The following is a 15,513-nucleotide window of genomic DNA, read 5'->3' on the forward strand; positions in this document are numbered from 1 at the left end:
GTCTCAACTAAAACATAAAAATAGCTGGGCGTGGTGGCGCATGCTTGTAATCCCAGGTATTCAGGAGGCTGAGGCAGGAGAATTGCTTAAACCCAGGAGGCGGAGGTTGCAGTGAGCCGAGATAATGCCATTGCACTCCAGCCTGGGCAACAGGAGTGAAACTCCATCTCAAAACAAACAAACAAACAAACAAACAAACAGACAAAACAGATGTGGCCTAGAAAATAGATATAAATCTTAATACTAAAAACCAAAGAAAAATATGTAATTTGAAGTGATTGTTCAGATGCAGTGTCTCCCAGATTTTCAATTAATTATATAAAGAATTTTAAACAAACATACCTACCATATGGCAGTTTCCACAGGGAAATTTGCTGGTAGCTGTCTTCCTTACAAAAACATTTAAAAATGCAAACTGAAGATATTTAAAACATTTTTTATAAAAAATTGAGAAGCTTGCGTATTCTTTTGTAGTTTGAGGAAACATTCCAAAGAAAAACACTTTTTAAATTCAGTTAACAAATATCTAATTTATAAATGACCAAGAACTAGTTCACTATATTAGATCAGTAAAGAAGTTTACCAAGGAGAATTTATACAGTAGATAGTCAAAAGCCCCAAATTATTTCAGTCTTGCTTGTTATTCTACATTTGTATGTATAAAAGCATGAACGCTAATACTTTTGTATAAAAGTAATAGATATTCAAGTTAGACTTTGATGAGGCCTAAAAAATACTGGGGCTTTTTTTTTTTTTTTTTTTTTCCAATTTGTATAAATTCATTCTAAAAGGTCTTTTTTCTTTTCTTTTTCTTTTTCTTTTTTTTTTTTGAGACAGAGTCTCACTGTCGCCAGGCTAGAGTGCAGTGGTGCAATCTTGGCTCATTGCAACCTCTGCCTCCTGGGTTCAAGTGATTCTCCTGCCTCAGCCTCCAGAGTAGCTGGGACTACAGGTGCCCGCCACCACACCCAGCTGATGTTTGTATTTTTAGTAGAGACGGGGTTTCACCATGTTAGCCACGATGGTCTCGTTCTCTTGACCTCGTGATCCACCTACCTCAGCCTCTCAAAATGCTGGGATTACAGGCGTGAGCCACTGTCCCCAGCCAAAAGGCCATAATTTTTAAATCCTGAAATTTTAATTTCTGGGGACAAATTTCAGAGCTACCTTATTTCACTATAGCTCAGAGGTTTAAAATTATACTTGAATTTTTTTTGTTATCCCAGTAGTAATTTGAGATCTTCAGAAAAGGATATTTCTCCTACTTTTATTGATTTGGACCAGAGCTTAGATTGGAACAGAGAAGGAAAGATGGATAATGAACTGAACTGAAAATTCCAAGATCACCATAAACCTAAACCACATCTTATAAATCTGGGAGACACTGCTGCTTCTTAGGTCATGCTTGGTTTTCTTGTTGACGACTTTTCCCACCCTCATGCCTAGCAAGAGGAAAGGAACTAACTTCACAGAGTTAAATGACAAGGCAATAATGGGAAATTAAGTATGACTTTAGATACGCTGGTACATCAAGAACTCAGATTCTATTTGTGTGAGATATGAGGTTCTGGTGACTGTCCTGTAACTCTCTACTGTTATCACAAATCACCCCTCCCAGTTCTTCAGACAAAATAAAAGCATAAAGAGACATGAATTTCCTGCTTTTAAGTAGAAGAAAATAATAATATCCTGCATTTGTTGAGACAGGAGATCAAGATTGGGTGGGCATATATACCATTTTTCACCTATTAAAATAGCAAGGGTTGTAGGCCGGGCGCGGTGGCTCAAGCCTGTAATCCCAGCACTTTGGGAGGCCGAGACGGGCGAATCACGAGGTCAGGAGATCGAAACCATCCTGGCTAACACGGTGAAACCCCGTCTCTACTAAAAATACAAAAAAATTAGCCGGGCGAGGTGGCGGGTGCCTGTAGTCCCAGCTACTCGGGAGGCTGAGGCAGGAGAATGGCGTGAACCCAGGAGGCGGAGCTTGCAGTGAGCTGAGATCCGGCCACTGCACTCCAGCCTGGGGGCACAGAGAGACTCTGTCTCAAAAAAAAAAAAAAAAAAAAATAGCAAGGGTTCTTTTAAGTGGGATTACTTCATGTTGGCAAGTGTACTGACATGGAGATGCTTATATATTGCTGGTGGGGGTATAAAAATGGTACAGATTTTCAGGGGGAGCAATTTGGCAATACTTACCATGATCCTTAAATATTACTTTGACCCACTAATTTCTCCACTGAAAAAGATGTTCAGTGTAGTGTTAACTAAGTTCCCTGGCCAGGTATGGTGCCTCAATACTTGTAATCCCAGCACTTTGGGAGGCTAAAGCAGGAGGATCACTTGAGGCCAGAAGTTCAAGACCAGCCGTGGCAACATAGCGAGACCCCACTGTCTCTGCAAAAAATAAAAAAAATTAGCCAGGTACAGTTGTGCATATCTGTAGTCCTAATTATTCAAGTGGCTGAGTTAAGAAGATCCCTTCAGCCTAGGAGTTTGAGGCTGCAGTGAGCTATGATTGTGCTACTGCACTCTGACCTGGACAACTTGGTTCTTTTTTTTTTTTTTTTTAAAAGACAGAGTCTCTCCCAGGCTGGAGTGTGTGGCACAATTTTGGCTCACTGCAGCCTCCGTCTCCTGGTTTCAAGCAATTCTCTTGCCTCAACCTCCTGAGTAGCTGGGATTACAGGCACACGCCACCATGCCTGGCTAATTTTTTTCCCCCCAAAGTGATAGGATTACAGCAGGAGCCACCATGCCCGGCGTTCAACTTGGTTCTGATGAGTGGTTTGGAACATCCTAGCCAGTTTTAATTTTATGTAGAATAGATGAATGGGTGTCTTCCCTTCTTGTTCACTTCCTGGGTCTAGAACTATCCTAAGCATAAATGTTAAGTGGTATCTCAAAACCCCTGTAATGTGTATCCATATTATAGAAACAATATTGAGTAACATCTTGTTCAAGCATTAGCCAGTGTGATTGCCTTTCAGAACACTGGGCTTTTCTCTGTAGTTTCTATATAGGTGGAGAAAGGAGTTTAAATTTTAGAGACTTTAATCACTGTAAATGTCCTTCAGAATACCTGTGAGAGTCCTAGAAATGAGACCAAAGTGGGGGAGGGGGGAACTAAAAGGAAGGGAAAGGAAGAAAGGCGGGAAGTGGGGAGCAGAAAGAAAACAAACAAAACGAAAAACCCTGGCACCAATATGACAGCTTCAAACTGCTGTATCCCCAGGGCTAACAACATAGTACCAGGAATTTTTTTCTCTGCTTTCAGGCCTATAATGAGGAAATTTCTGTCTGACCAATATCAGGGGCACATCAGCTGCTGTACTAAGTTTCTTCACATATCCTGGAATTGTGGTGAGTTTGAACCCATTAGCTACCACTTCTACAACTGTTCTTGGAGTTGTGTGGATGCAGTCCAATTAGATATATAGAATTACTAGTTTATCTGTGCTAGATCTTAGTAAGCTCCCATTACTTTTGCATTAAGATTAATAGAGATGGAATTTAAGATGTGCTTTGGGAAATGGGTATGATTTGGACACATGAAAGTCAAGAAATGAGTGAATCAATATAAATAAGGATACAGGAAAAGTCGGAATATACCTTTCTGCAAGTAGTTTACTGGGTTGTGGTGGCCTGTGCTTCTGCTTGGAATCTTTTAGTGGGTTTTCTTGTGCAAGCATTTTAAGTAGTAAGATGTTTGAGGGGACAGAAGAGAAGAGATGGTTGGAAAGATGAATTTATACACAAGGCTTTGGACTACATTCTTCAGACAATAGGAAACCATAGAGACTCTGAAATCGGGAGTGGTCTGGTATGAGTTGGGTTCTAGGACAATCAACCTGGCAACCTTGTGTAAAGGAATGAGAGAAGGGAAGAGGGTCTGGGCAAGGAGATCAGTTAAGAGGCCAGTGCAGACACAAAGGGACAAGTATTGTATGAGTCCACCTACCTAGAGTGTCAAACTCATAAGGACAGAAAGTAGAATGGTGGTTGCCAGGGGAGAAGGGAATGGGGAGTAAATTGTTTAGTGGGTATAGAGTTTTAGTTGGGGAAAATGAAAAAGTTCTGGAGATGGTTGGTGGTGGTGGTTTCACAACAATGTGAATACTTAGTGCATTGAACTGTACATGTAAAAAAAAATGGTTAAAATAGTAAACTTTATGTTGTGTATATTTTACAATTACCCAAAAAAAAAAAAAAAAAAAAAAAAGCAGCAGCACCATTACAGTGGCTGTTCTGGGTTAACCAAGGAATGTTGTTAGCAGTGGAAACTGAGGGGAGTAGGTAGGCTAGAGAACAATTTCAGATGTGGTTTGGCACCTGATTAGATGTAGCGGATAGGGACAGAGAGTGATCTGCAAAGGTTTAGAGAAGCATTTTCCAAACCTTGATTGAGCATGAGAATTAACCACCTGGGCAACCCTAAATAAAATACAGAAGAGTGTGCTTCACACCAGACTAACTGTAGTACTGGTTTAGATCCTGGGTGGCGAGAAAGATGATGCTAATCCTAATAACAACAAGAGTGAGCACAGGAGCAGGGGGATAAAGGATGATGAAGATTAGTTCTTGTTTGGATATGTTGAATCTGAAGGATGGGGCAGTACCCAGGTGGTGAGATTGGGGCCAACAGGAGATACTGGTTCTAGAGAGCTGTGTCAAACTAGAGATCCAGCAGAAAGCTGACAGGGATGAGAGGATAAAGTGAGAAGTGCTAACATCAGAGCCTTAGGGAACACCTAGATTATAGGGCTAGGAGGAGAAAAAAGGCACTTAAAAAATAAATGGCCAGAAAGAAGGAATACAAAACAGTTGGTAGAGTGCATTGCCATACATATTGGAACTGTCGAGCATAAGGATTGAGAAAGGGCCTTTGGATTGGGTGAGAAAACATTAATGACCCTTTAGAACGCTGTTTTAATTCAGAAGAGATTAAGGAGTGGAAGGAGAGAATAGAAACAATAAGCAGAAATTGTTTGTTTTGATTTTCAAGGAATGGTGAAGGGAGGGAAGAGCCAAGTCTGGGTTCGTCAGGTCAAGGGAGTGCTTTTTCAGTTGGGGTAAACTTGGTACTATTTTAGAGGCCAGTATTTCTTTCTTTTTTTGTTTTTTTCGTGGCACAGTTTTGCTCTGTCACCCAGGCTGGAGTGAAATGGCATGATCTCAGCTCACTGCAACCTCCGCCTCCTGGGTTCAAGTGATTCTCCTGCCTCAGCCTCCCAAGGAGCTGGGATTAGAGGCATGTGCCACCATGCCCGGCTAATTTTGTATTTTTTTAGTAGAGACGGAGTTTCTCCATGTGGTCAGGCTGGTCTCGAACTCCCGACCTCAGGTGATCCGCCCGTCTCGGCCTCTCAAAGTGCTGGGATTACCGGCATAAGCCACCATGCTCATTAAGCCAGTATTTCTATGGCGCACTTGTGTTTCATGGATCTTCTGCCTACCTCCTACCTCCTTTTCTCTCTAGCCCTTTGATAGTGGAGTGTCTGCTTTCTCTTCCATACTTACTTCCTTGCTTGTGCTGGAAGTCTTCCATTGACCCTTCTAGGTCCGCTCCTTCTCTACATGCCATCTGTCCCAGGATGCTGACCTGCATGGACAATATCAGCAGACTTCCGTGGCCTTTGGTTTTTGTTGGGTTTGGCCAATGTAGAGCCCCAGTAGGACATTGGAGGGAAAGAAGGAGGAGGATGAGGTTGGAGCATTTATCCCCTTGGCACCCAATTTGAATCTAGCTGAATTGACTGAAAGTCCTACTCCTCTCATGTCGGTCTTTGTAGGGCTCTTTTCTTCTGGGTTTGATACCCACTTTCTTTCCTAGTTCCTTCAGGCCTAGTGGTGGAAACAGCCACTCTGTTAATAGCCCTGGGATACTACACTCTATTTTCCCATGTGGTTTCCGTGCATTCTGTCCATACCTTCATAAGTTGTCCCTCTATTAAATCCCTTACTATGGTTTCCTGCTGGGATCCTGACTGATACAGTGATCTTATCCAGTTTCATGGCATTAAATAGCAACCATATGCTCATAGTTCCCAAATTCATGTTTCTAGCCTACACCCATTTCCTGAACTGCAGGCTTATACATCTAGCTGCCTGTTAGACTTGATTGTGTAATGTATGTCTCAGGTTCCTCATCTTTCTTCTAAACCTGTCAAGGGGAACTCTATCCTTCTAGTTGTTCAGGACAAAAATCTTGACATTATCCTTGACTCTTCTTTTTGTCACCCCCTTATGTAATCTGATGTAGAATCTGACCACTTCTCACTACCTCCACTACTATTCCCCTGGTCCAACTCCCATCATCTCTCATCCCTGATAACCTGCCAGCTGGTCTTCCTGCTTCTGCCTTGGCCTTCTTTCATTCTATTTTCAACATAGTGGTCACTTGCTCCTGAAAATCTCCCAATAGCTTCCCATTTCAGAATAAAAGCCAAAGTCCTTGCCATGACCTAAAAGGCCGTACATGGTCTGCCTCCCAGCCCCATTACCTTTGTGACCTCATTTTTTACTCTGTCCCCCTCACTTACCCAGCTCCAGTTACTCTGGGCCTCCTTACTGCTTTAACACTGTCTCCCTGGCTAGAATGCTTCTCCCAGATATTTGCATGGCCAACTCCCCCATCTCCTAAAGTCTTTGTTCAAACATCTTCTTAATGGCTTACCCTAACTACCATATTTAAAATTACAAACTGACACCCCGGGCATGATTTCCGACCCCTTCCCTTGCTGTGTTTCCTTTTCCCATCACACTTAACATCTTCTAATATACTGTATAATTTACTTATTTTATTTTGTAATTATCATACTGTAAAATTGAATTTTTTCCCTTAAGGTATACAGCTCTATGAATTTGGACACATACATAATTTATAATACCTACATAAATTCTTGTAACTGTCACCACAATCAGGATACAGGACCGTTCCATGGTTTCAGAAAACTCTGTTGTGCTACCCTTTTATAATCATATCCTTTCTTACCCCTAACCCTTAGAAACCACAGAATTTATTTTTTTATTTTTATTTATTTATTTATTTTTGGTCAAGACAGGGTCTTGCTCTGTTGCCCAGGCTGGAGTGCAGTGGCACATTCTCAGCTCACTGCAACCTCCGCCTCCCAGGTTCAAGCCTCCTGCCTCAGCCTCCTGAGTAGCTGGGATTACAGGCGTGCGCCACTATGTCTGGTTAATTTTTGTATTTTTAGTAGAGGTGGGGTTTCACCATGTTGGCCAGGCTGGTCTTGAACTCCTAACCTTAAGTGATCTGCTCACTTTAGCCTCTCAAAATGCTGGGATTACAGGAATGAGCCATGGTGCCTGGCCAGAAACCACTGAATTTTTTGTCATATAGTTTTTTCTTTTCAATAATGGGATCATATAACTTTTGAGACTGGTATAATGCCTTTCAGATTCATCCAAGTTACTGAGTTATAAATAGTTGATTCCTTTTTATGTCTGAATAGTGTTCTATTCTATAGCTGTATCACAGTTTATCCATTCACCATTGAAGGAAATTTGGGTTGTTTCCAGTTGTGGTACTTACAAATAGAGCTGCTAAGAACATTAGTGTACAGGCTTTTGTGTGAATGTAAGTTTTTGTTTCTCTAGAATTTCAGTAAATTTTTAATTACATTATTTTTTGCATACTTTATTCACTGACTAATAATTCTACGTCCCTAAAACAGTTCCTGGTATATAGCAGGAGCTCAATAAATTAGTGAATATGCTATGTTATTTTAGAATGAAGAGGGAGAGTGAAAGAGTCACCCTGAACTCATTCAAGGTTCATGTCACCAGACTCTAGACTGCAGTCTACTCAAAACCCCAAATGGCCAGGAGACTTGAGCTGGAAGACACCTGCAAGTTGAGAATGTAAAAGGCTTTTTACTCAAAGCAATTCCTTCCTCATGTTTTTGGTGGTCATTTATCAGGCTCCTGACTTGAGAGAGGAGCTTGGGATGAGGTTGGAGAGAATCCTCCTGAGAGAATACTTTAACAGTGACTGTCAGCATAACTCATTCCTGTGCAGAATGCACAGCCAGATCTTCCATTCTGAGAATAATCCAGGAACAAACTTGCTTGCAAAAGCAGGGAAAATAATGTTGTGTGACTAACTTAGTTTCACTTAAACTCATAGTAAAGAGCACCAGTTGGGACATGAAAAAGGTAAGAGTTAGAGATAAAGAGGAACATAACGATTATATGAGAAGTTGATGATTATAAAATAGGTTGATCCATTTATCCAAATATGTGTGTTTGCAGCCATAGGCTGTGTCTGCGCTATTATGTATCTTTTTGGATAAGGTTTTTTTTGTTTTGTTCGTTTTTTTTTTTTTTTTTTTGAGACAGAGTTTTGCTCTTGTTGTCCAGGCTGGAGTGCAATGGCATGACCTTGGCTCACTGTAACCTCTGCCTCCTGGGTTCAAGCAGTTCTGCCTCAGCCTCCCAAGTAGCTGGGATTACAGGCACCTACCACCACACCCGGCTAATTTTGTATTTTTATTAAAGATAGGTTTTCGCCATGTTGGCAAGGCTGGTCTTGGACTCCTGACCTCAAGTGATCCACCCTCCTCGGCCTCCCAAAGTGCTGGGATTATAGGTGTGAGCCACTGTGCCCAGCCTGGATAAGCTTCTTTTTTTTTTTGACGGAGTCTCACTTTGTAGCCCAGGCTGGAGTGCAGTGGCACAATCTCAGCTCACTGCAACCTCTGCCACCTGGGTTCAAGCGATTCTCCTGCTTCAGCCTCCCCAGTAGCTGGGATCACAGGTGCCTGTCACCGCATCCGGTGAATTTTTATATTTTTAGTAGAGATGGGGTTTCACCATCTTGCCCAGGCTAGTCTTGAACTCCTGACCTCATGATCCACCCACCTCAGCCTCCCAAAGTGCTGGGATTACAGGCATGAGCCACCATGCTCAGCCCCGGCCTAGATAAGCTTTAAAAAGCCAGAGTGGGCATGGCAGCTTAGGCCTGTAATCCCAGCACTTTGGGAAAGGCCGAGGTGGGCGGATCACTTGAGGTCAGGAGTTGGCAAGCAGTCTGACCAACATGGTGAAACCCCGTCTCTACTTTAAAAAAAAAAAGCCACTTAACAGGTGGGGTGCAGTGGCTCATACCTATAATCTCAGCACTTTGGGAGGCCAAGGCGGGTGGATTGTTTGAGCTCACCAATTAGACACCAACCTGGGCAACAAAGCGAAACCCTGTCTCTACTAAAAATACAAAAATTAGCAGGGTATGGTGGTGTGCGCCTGTAGTCCCAGCCACTCAGGAGGCTAAGAAGGGAGGACGGTTTGAGCCCAGGAGGCAGAGGTTGCAGTCAACTGAGATCACGCCACTGCACTTCAGCCTGGGTGATAGAGCCAGACCTTGTCTCAAAAAAAAAAAAAAAAAAAGCCACTTAACTAGCGTTCAGTTTAAAATCAGATGCTGCCTCATGCCCCAAACATGGAACTCTTCATAACCTTATTCATTAGAGCTTAGAATTCAGTAAGAATCAGTTGGATTCTGGATCCCATCCAGTGCATTATAGTATTTGAAGCCTCAACAAGATTTCCGTTTACAGGTCTTTCATGTTTAAAGTTTGAGCAAGAGGCTGGTTGGTGGCTCATGCTTGTAATCCCAACGCTTTGAGAGGCTCAGGTGGGAGACTTGCTTAAAGCCAGGAGTTTGAGACGAGCCTGGGCAAAATAGCAAGACCTTGTCTCTACAAAAAATTTAAAAATTAGCCAGATGTGTTGGTGTGTGCCTGTAGTTGCAGCTACTCAGGAGGATGAGGCAGGATCACTCGAGGCCAAAAATTGGACATTACAGCGAGCTATGATTGTGCCACTGCACTCCAACCTGGGGGACACAGTGAGACCCTGTCTCAAAAATAAAATTAAGATAGAGTTTGAACAAGGCTACAAAATAAGTTTTCTTCATTTCTTAAATAACTTTTAAAAATAAATGCTATGGACTTACAAAAATTTTAAATATACACAACGACATAAAGAAAAAAATGCAATCCTACACCTGTATATAAGCACTATTGATATTTTGATTAAGATGTCTTCCAGACATCTTTACAAGTACATGTGTACAGTACATGTATGTGTTTTTGTCACTCTAAAGAAGAGAAGGGATCACAGTAATGCTTTTGGGGTGGGAGGAAGCCCCCTTCACATTCAGTAAAAGGGATACATGAGACCGGGCGCGGTGATTCATGCCTGTAATCCCAGCACTTTGGGAGGCTGAGGTGGGCAGATCACGAGGTCAGGAGATCAAGACCATCCTGGCTAGCACAGTGAAACCCCGTCTCTACTAAAAATACAAAAAATTAGCCAGGCGTGGTGGCGGACACCTGTAGTCCCAACTACTCGGGAGGCTGAGGCAGGAGAAGGGCGTGAACTCAGGAGGCGGAGCTTGCACTGACCTGAGATCACACCACTGCGCTCCAGTCTGGGCGACAGAGTGAGACTCTGTCTAAAAAAAAAAGGGGGGGATACATGAATGGAAGAAAGAAAATTAGCTTCAGCTTCTGAACACTCAAAACAGTTTGTAAACATCAGTGTTTGATTAAATATTTTGAGGATTATTTTCAACTATCAGGAAAAATGAAATGATTCTGAAATATGTTGTAGGTTCTGAGTTGAACTGAAAGCTCCCTGTGGGGGTGTAAAGGCTCTGCTTATCCAGCCACGTGTCCAGGTTAAGGTCTTAAGGTCTTTTTTTTTTTTTTTTTTTTTTTTGAGACGGAGTCTCGCTCTGTCGCCCAGGCTGGAGTGCAGTGGCTGGATCTCAGCTCACTGCAAGCTCCGCCTCCCAGGTTCATGGCATTCTCCTGCCTCAGCCTCCCGAGTAGTTGGGACTACAGTTGCCCGCCACCTCGCCCGGCTAGATTTTTTTTGTATTTTTTAGTAGAGACGGGATTTCACCGTGTTAGCCAGGATGGTCTCGATCACCTGACCTCGTGATCCGCCCGTCTCGGCCTCCCAAAGTGCTGGGATTACAGGCTTGAGCCACCGCGCCTGGCCTAAGGTCTTAACATAGGACTGAAACAGAAGACTGTTGACTTTTCACCATTCCCAAACTTCAGGTACATTAGAAACAGATGTCCATCCACAGCTCTTCTGCCGTTATGGATGGCTAATTAGGTGGGAGTATGGACTGCATTGCCATCAACTCAGATAAAATTCATTGCTCTGTTAATAAGGCGATACATAAATTGTATACGTATGTCTGTTTTTGTTTTAGGACGTGTGTAGTAATCAGTTCAGTGATGCTACTGTGTGATTGAATGAACTTCTGAGTAGATCATTAAGGGTTCTTTTCTAACCACTATATTATTCAGTAATTCATTTAGAATGTCTTTAATTTCCTCCAGTTGGTAGCCCAGTAGTGTACTGCCTTAAATATTCAAAAAGCATGCCTCTGCCATTTGCAGTACCTGAAACCTTAGGAATTTCTGCCAAAGTTCTTCAAAGCATAAAGCTACAAAGTACGTGTTGAAATGCCTGAGTCAGCTGCTCGAGGGATATACTGACTGCACTCCTGCTGATTTTTCTAGGGTAAAAAAATCTCCTTGGTGGCCTGAGGCAGCTAGCTTTTACTCTACCCAGAAGCACATGTATTATAACTATGCACAAAAAGCACAGAGATATACTACATCTAAATGCTAGCATTGGAATTGTTGTATTTTCTATTATTATACTTAATTTCAGTAAGTGTGTGTGTGTGTGTGTGTGTGTGAGAGAGACGGAGTCTCGCTCTGTTGCCCAGGCTGGAGTGCAGTGGTGCGTTCTCAGCTCACCGCAAGCTCTGCCTCCTGGGTTCACGCCATTCTCCTGCCTCAGCCTCTGGAGTAGCCGGGACTGCAGGTGTCCACTACTACGCCTGGCTAATTTTTTGTATTTTTTTTTTTTTTTTTTAGTAGAAACGGGGTTTCACCATGTTGGCCAGGATGGTCTTGATCTCCTGACCTTGTGATCTGTCTGCCTCGGCCTCCCAAAGTGCTGGGATTACAGGCGTGAGCCACCACGCCCGGCCTACTAAATATTTTTAAATAATGTATAGGAAAATAACTTTAACTCTTCTACTGATTACCATTAACATTTTTTAACTCTTCTCTAATTTTCTAATTTAGGGAAGGAAAAAGAAAGGTACCGACTGTATTTATTGAATGTTTAGTATGTGCCTGAAATTTTTATTTGCTTAGTGTTACACTCATTTTGTAGATGAGGACCTCAGAACAGTTAAGGGCGGTCACATAGCTTTGAGTAGCAAGCACAGTTAGGATTTGAACCAGGTCTTCTTGATTCCAAAGGCATCTCTATGACCACATCATGCTGTAGAATTAGCTATCAACTATTAGGCCAATAAAAGACTATCATCAACCTTATTAAATAAAAAAAACCAAGGCGCAGCACAGTAAGCATAATATACTACCATATGTATGATCAGATATACATGCACGTGTATGTGTTTACTTTCATACATACTTAGCACACCAGGCATCTCTTTGAATGGTTGCCTCCAGGAATGGAGACAGGGTAGCTAGAAATCTGGACTTTTATTATAAAACCTTTTATAGCTCTTGAGTTTTGTTTTATGTGCATATTTTACCTATTCACAGGAGAAACTGTGTGTACCACTGTGCCCAGCCAGTTTGTCTAGTTTTTGAAACAAGAACACCATGCCTTAAGTGACAGTAATTGTAGTCATGACTGAAGTAAAAGAAGAGTTTCATGAGTTTTAAAATTGAACTTAAAAAAGCTTTCTGTTTACTAAAAGCTTGATTTTCATTTGGGGCTACATTAATGGAAATAGAGTATTTTGAATAAGAAAGGGGGATCAGTTGAGTTGGCTTTGTGTTTATTAGATCATACCTTATCTTGAATATGCTTTATTTTTGCACTTTTAAGAACTGTAATGATTTTAAGAACTGTAATGACCTGTTTACATAGCTGTCTCCCCTGCAAGGCTGGGCATTCCTTGAGGGATAGAATCCATGGCTCATTTGCCCTCGTGTCTTTACTAGCTAGCCTAATTCCCAACACTTGATAGGTAGCTAATAAAAGTTGATTGAATTGAATGGAAATAGAAATACTTAGCTTAATATGGGGAGGAGAGAGAAGAGAAAAATCTATCTTCAGATAATTACAGAGTTCTAATGTAAAAGAGAGATTAAGTTTGTTTTATATGACTTGAGAAGACAGGGAACCAATGGGTAGAAGTATGGAGACGTTTCTAAAGGTTGTGTCATCTAAAGCCTAGATGGGTCTGACTTTGAATCTATCTCCAGCAGATTCATGGCTCTTTAACTTACTTTATTTCCCCCACTTTTTGTTTGTTTGTTTGTTTGTTTGTTTTTGAGGCAGAGTCTTGCTCTGTCGCCCAGACTGGAGTGCAATGGCACAGTCTCGGCTTACTGCAACCACTGCCTCCCGGGTTCAAGTGATTCTCCTGCCTCAGCTTCCTGAGTAGTTGGGACTACAGGCGCATACCACCACGCCCACCTAATTTTTTGTACTTTTGGTAGAGATAGGGTTTCACCATGTTGACCAGGCTGGCCTCGAACTCCTGACCTCAAGTGATCTGCCTGTCTTGGCCTCCCAAAGTGCTGGGATTGCAGGTGTGAGCTACCACGCCCAGCCGTTTCCCCCACTTTGTTATAGATATAGCATGTATATGAATACTTTAGTTATCATTTATTATAGGAAGCAAAATTACTAACCTTCTTTGATTTTTTTGTTCATAGTCAAGTTCATCCGAGAAGTAACACCATATATCAAGAAGCCATCATTAGTATCAGATCTGCCATGGGAAGGTGCAGCCCCCCAGTCACCAAGCTTTAGTGGCAGTGAGGACTCTGGTTCGCCAAAACACCAGAACAGCACCAAAGACAGGAAGATCATCCCTCTCAAAATGTGCTTTGCTGCTAGAAACCTAAGCATGCCGGATCTGGAAAACAGGTGAGGTGTACCTAACAAGAACATCACACCTACAGCTTTACAAACTTAAGGACATGTTGCAGTATTATATGACTGTTAACTCAATTATAGAGAGGAAAACATCAGTCTGAGGTGAGAGATGCATTTTTGGGGTTCCACATTTTAAGTTATTCTACATATATACATGTATATGTGTAGAAAAAATTTTGGACAGGCACACAAGAAACTGTTAATGGCTTTACCCCCAGGTTGTCAAATAAGATTAAAGGAGAGAAAGAAAGAGGGGGCATCTTCTCTTCATTTTATATCTTTCCGTAATGTTATTACTTTTTTCACTATGAATATGTATTACTTTATAATTGAAAGAATTCTTGTTAAAGAGCAATTTTTAAGTATCTCCTTAGATGGAAATTCCTTAGACTGTAGGTAGTATAGAGTTAGAGATCTGCATTATGGTTTTGGCTGAATCAACCAGCAATGTGACTCTGGCAAGTTAGCTCCCCTTGACCTCAGTTTCCTCATTTGCAAAATGAGAAAATTAGATTGGATGATTTCTGATGTCCCTCCTAGTTCTATAATCATATGTGCTCTATAATTTTGTCTTCATTAACTCAATAAAGTGGCACTGGTAGACTGAATGTTAGGTTAGAGATTAGGGGAAAAAATAAGATGAAAATAACTTGCCCAAAGACATAGTTAAGGACAGACTTTTTATAATGTGTTTTCACTATTATGGTCTCCTCTGATCTTAATGCACAGCCAGGTGCCTGGTCAGGATGGAATGGAGCACAGAAGATACCAAGAAACTGAATAGCCTCTTTGGGTTTTTAAGGCCTCCTTGGGTATTTAAGGCTTCAAAGCTTCTGCTCTGTAGTATATTACATGGTTTGCTGGAATGAACTGAGCTCTGCAGTCAGGTAGATCTTGGTTTGAATCCCAACTAGGTCACCTGCTCAAAGTAAGGTTCTGAGCAAGTCCCTTCACTTCTATACACCGCCATGTCATCATCTGTAAAAAAAGGGATAATGGTACTTAGTGTGCCAATTAAATGAGATGGTACCTATAAAGGCCCTTACACAGAGCCAAGCACATACAGTAGGTTCTCAAGAAATAGTATTTTTAAGAAGTCTTACCTCTGCTGGGCACAATGGCTCACACCTGTAATCCCAGCACTTTGGGAGGCCAGGGTTAGAGAACTGCTTAAAGCTAGAATTTAAGACCAGCTTGGGCAACATAGTGAGACCCCACCTCTACAGCATTTTTTAAAAAAATTAGCCAGACTTACTGGCGTGCACCTGTAGTCCTAGCTACTTGGGAGGCTAAGGTGGGAGGATCACTTGAACCCAAGAGTTCAAGGCTGCAGTGAGCTAGGATTGTGCCACTGCACTGTAGCCTGCGTGACAGAACAATATCCTGTCTCTTTAAAAAAGAAAAGTCTTAACTGACAACTATGTAAACACATTTTGAAAATTATATTCTGATATATTTAAATTGTTGCTTTGTTTTAAAAGTTCAAGACATTGTAGAAATTACTTTGTGCTAAGTATAGGTTTATTCCTGGAAGGTTGT

At 41.7% G+C, this 15,513-nt stretch overlaps 1 protein-coding gene across 1 annotated transcript in view; it reads left to right on the top strand.

The window, feature by feature from the left end:
- Window positions 1-15,513, top strand: part of SNTB2 (syntrophin beta 2) — a 116,120-nt gene that overhangs the window by 49,356 nt on the left and 51,251 nt on the right. The window contains exon 2 of the mRNA XM_023210285.3: window positions 13,752-13,965. Within this exon, the coding sequence (XP_023066053.1) occupies window positions 13,752-13,965 (214 nt within the window). The remainder of the gene's footprint in view (window positions 1-13,751; window positions 13,966-15,513) is intronic.

The sequence above is a fragment of the Piliocolobus tephrosceles genome, chromosome 17 (assembly GCF_002776525.5).
Source record: "Piliocolobus tephrosceles isolate RC106 chromosome 17, ASM277652v3, whole genome shotgun sequence".
Taxonomy (NCBI): Eukaryota; Metazoa; Chordata; class Mammalia; order Primates; family Cercopithecidae; genus Piliocolobus; species Piliocolobus tephrosceles.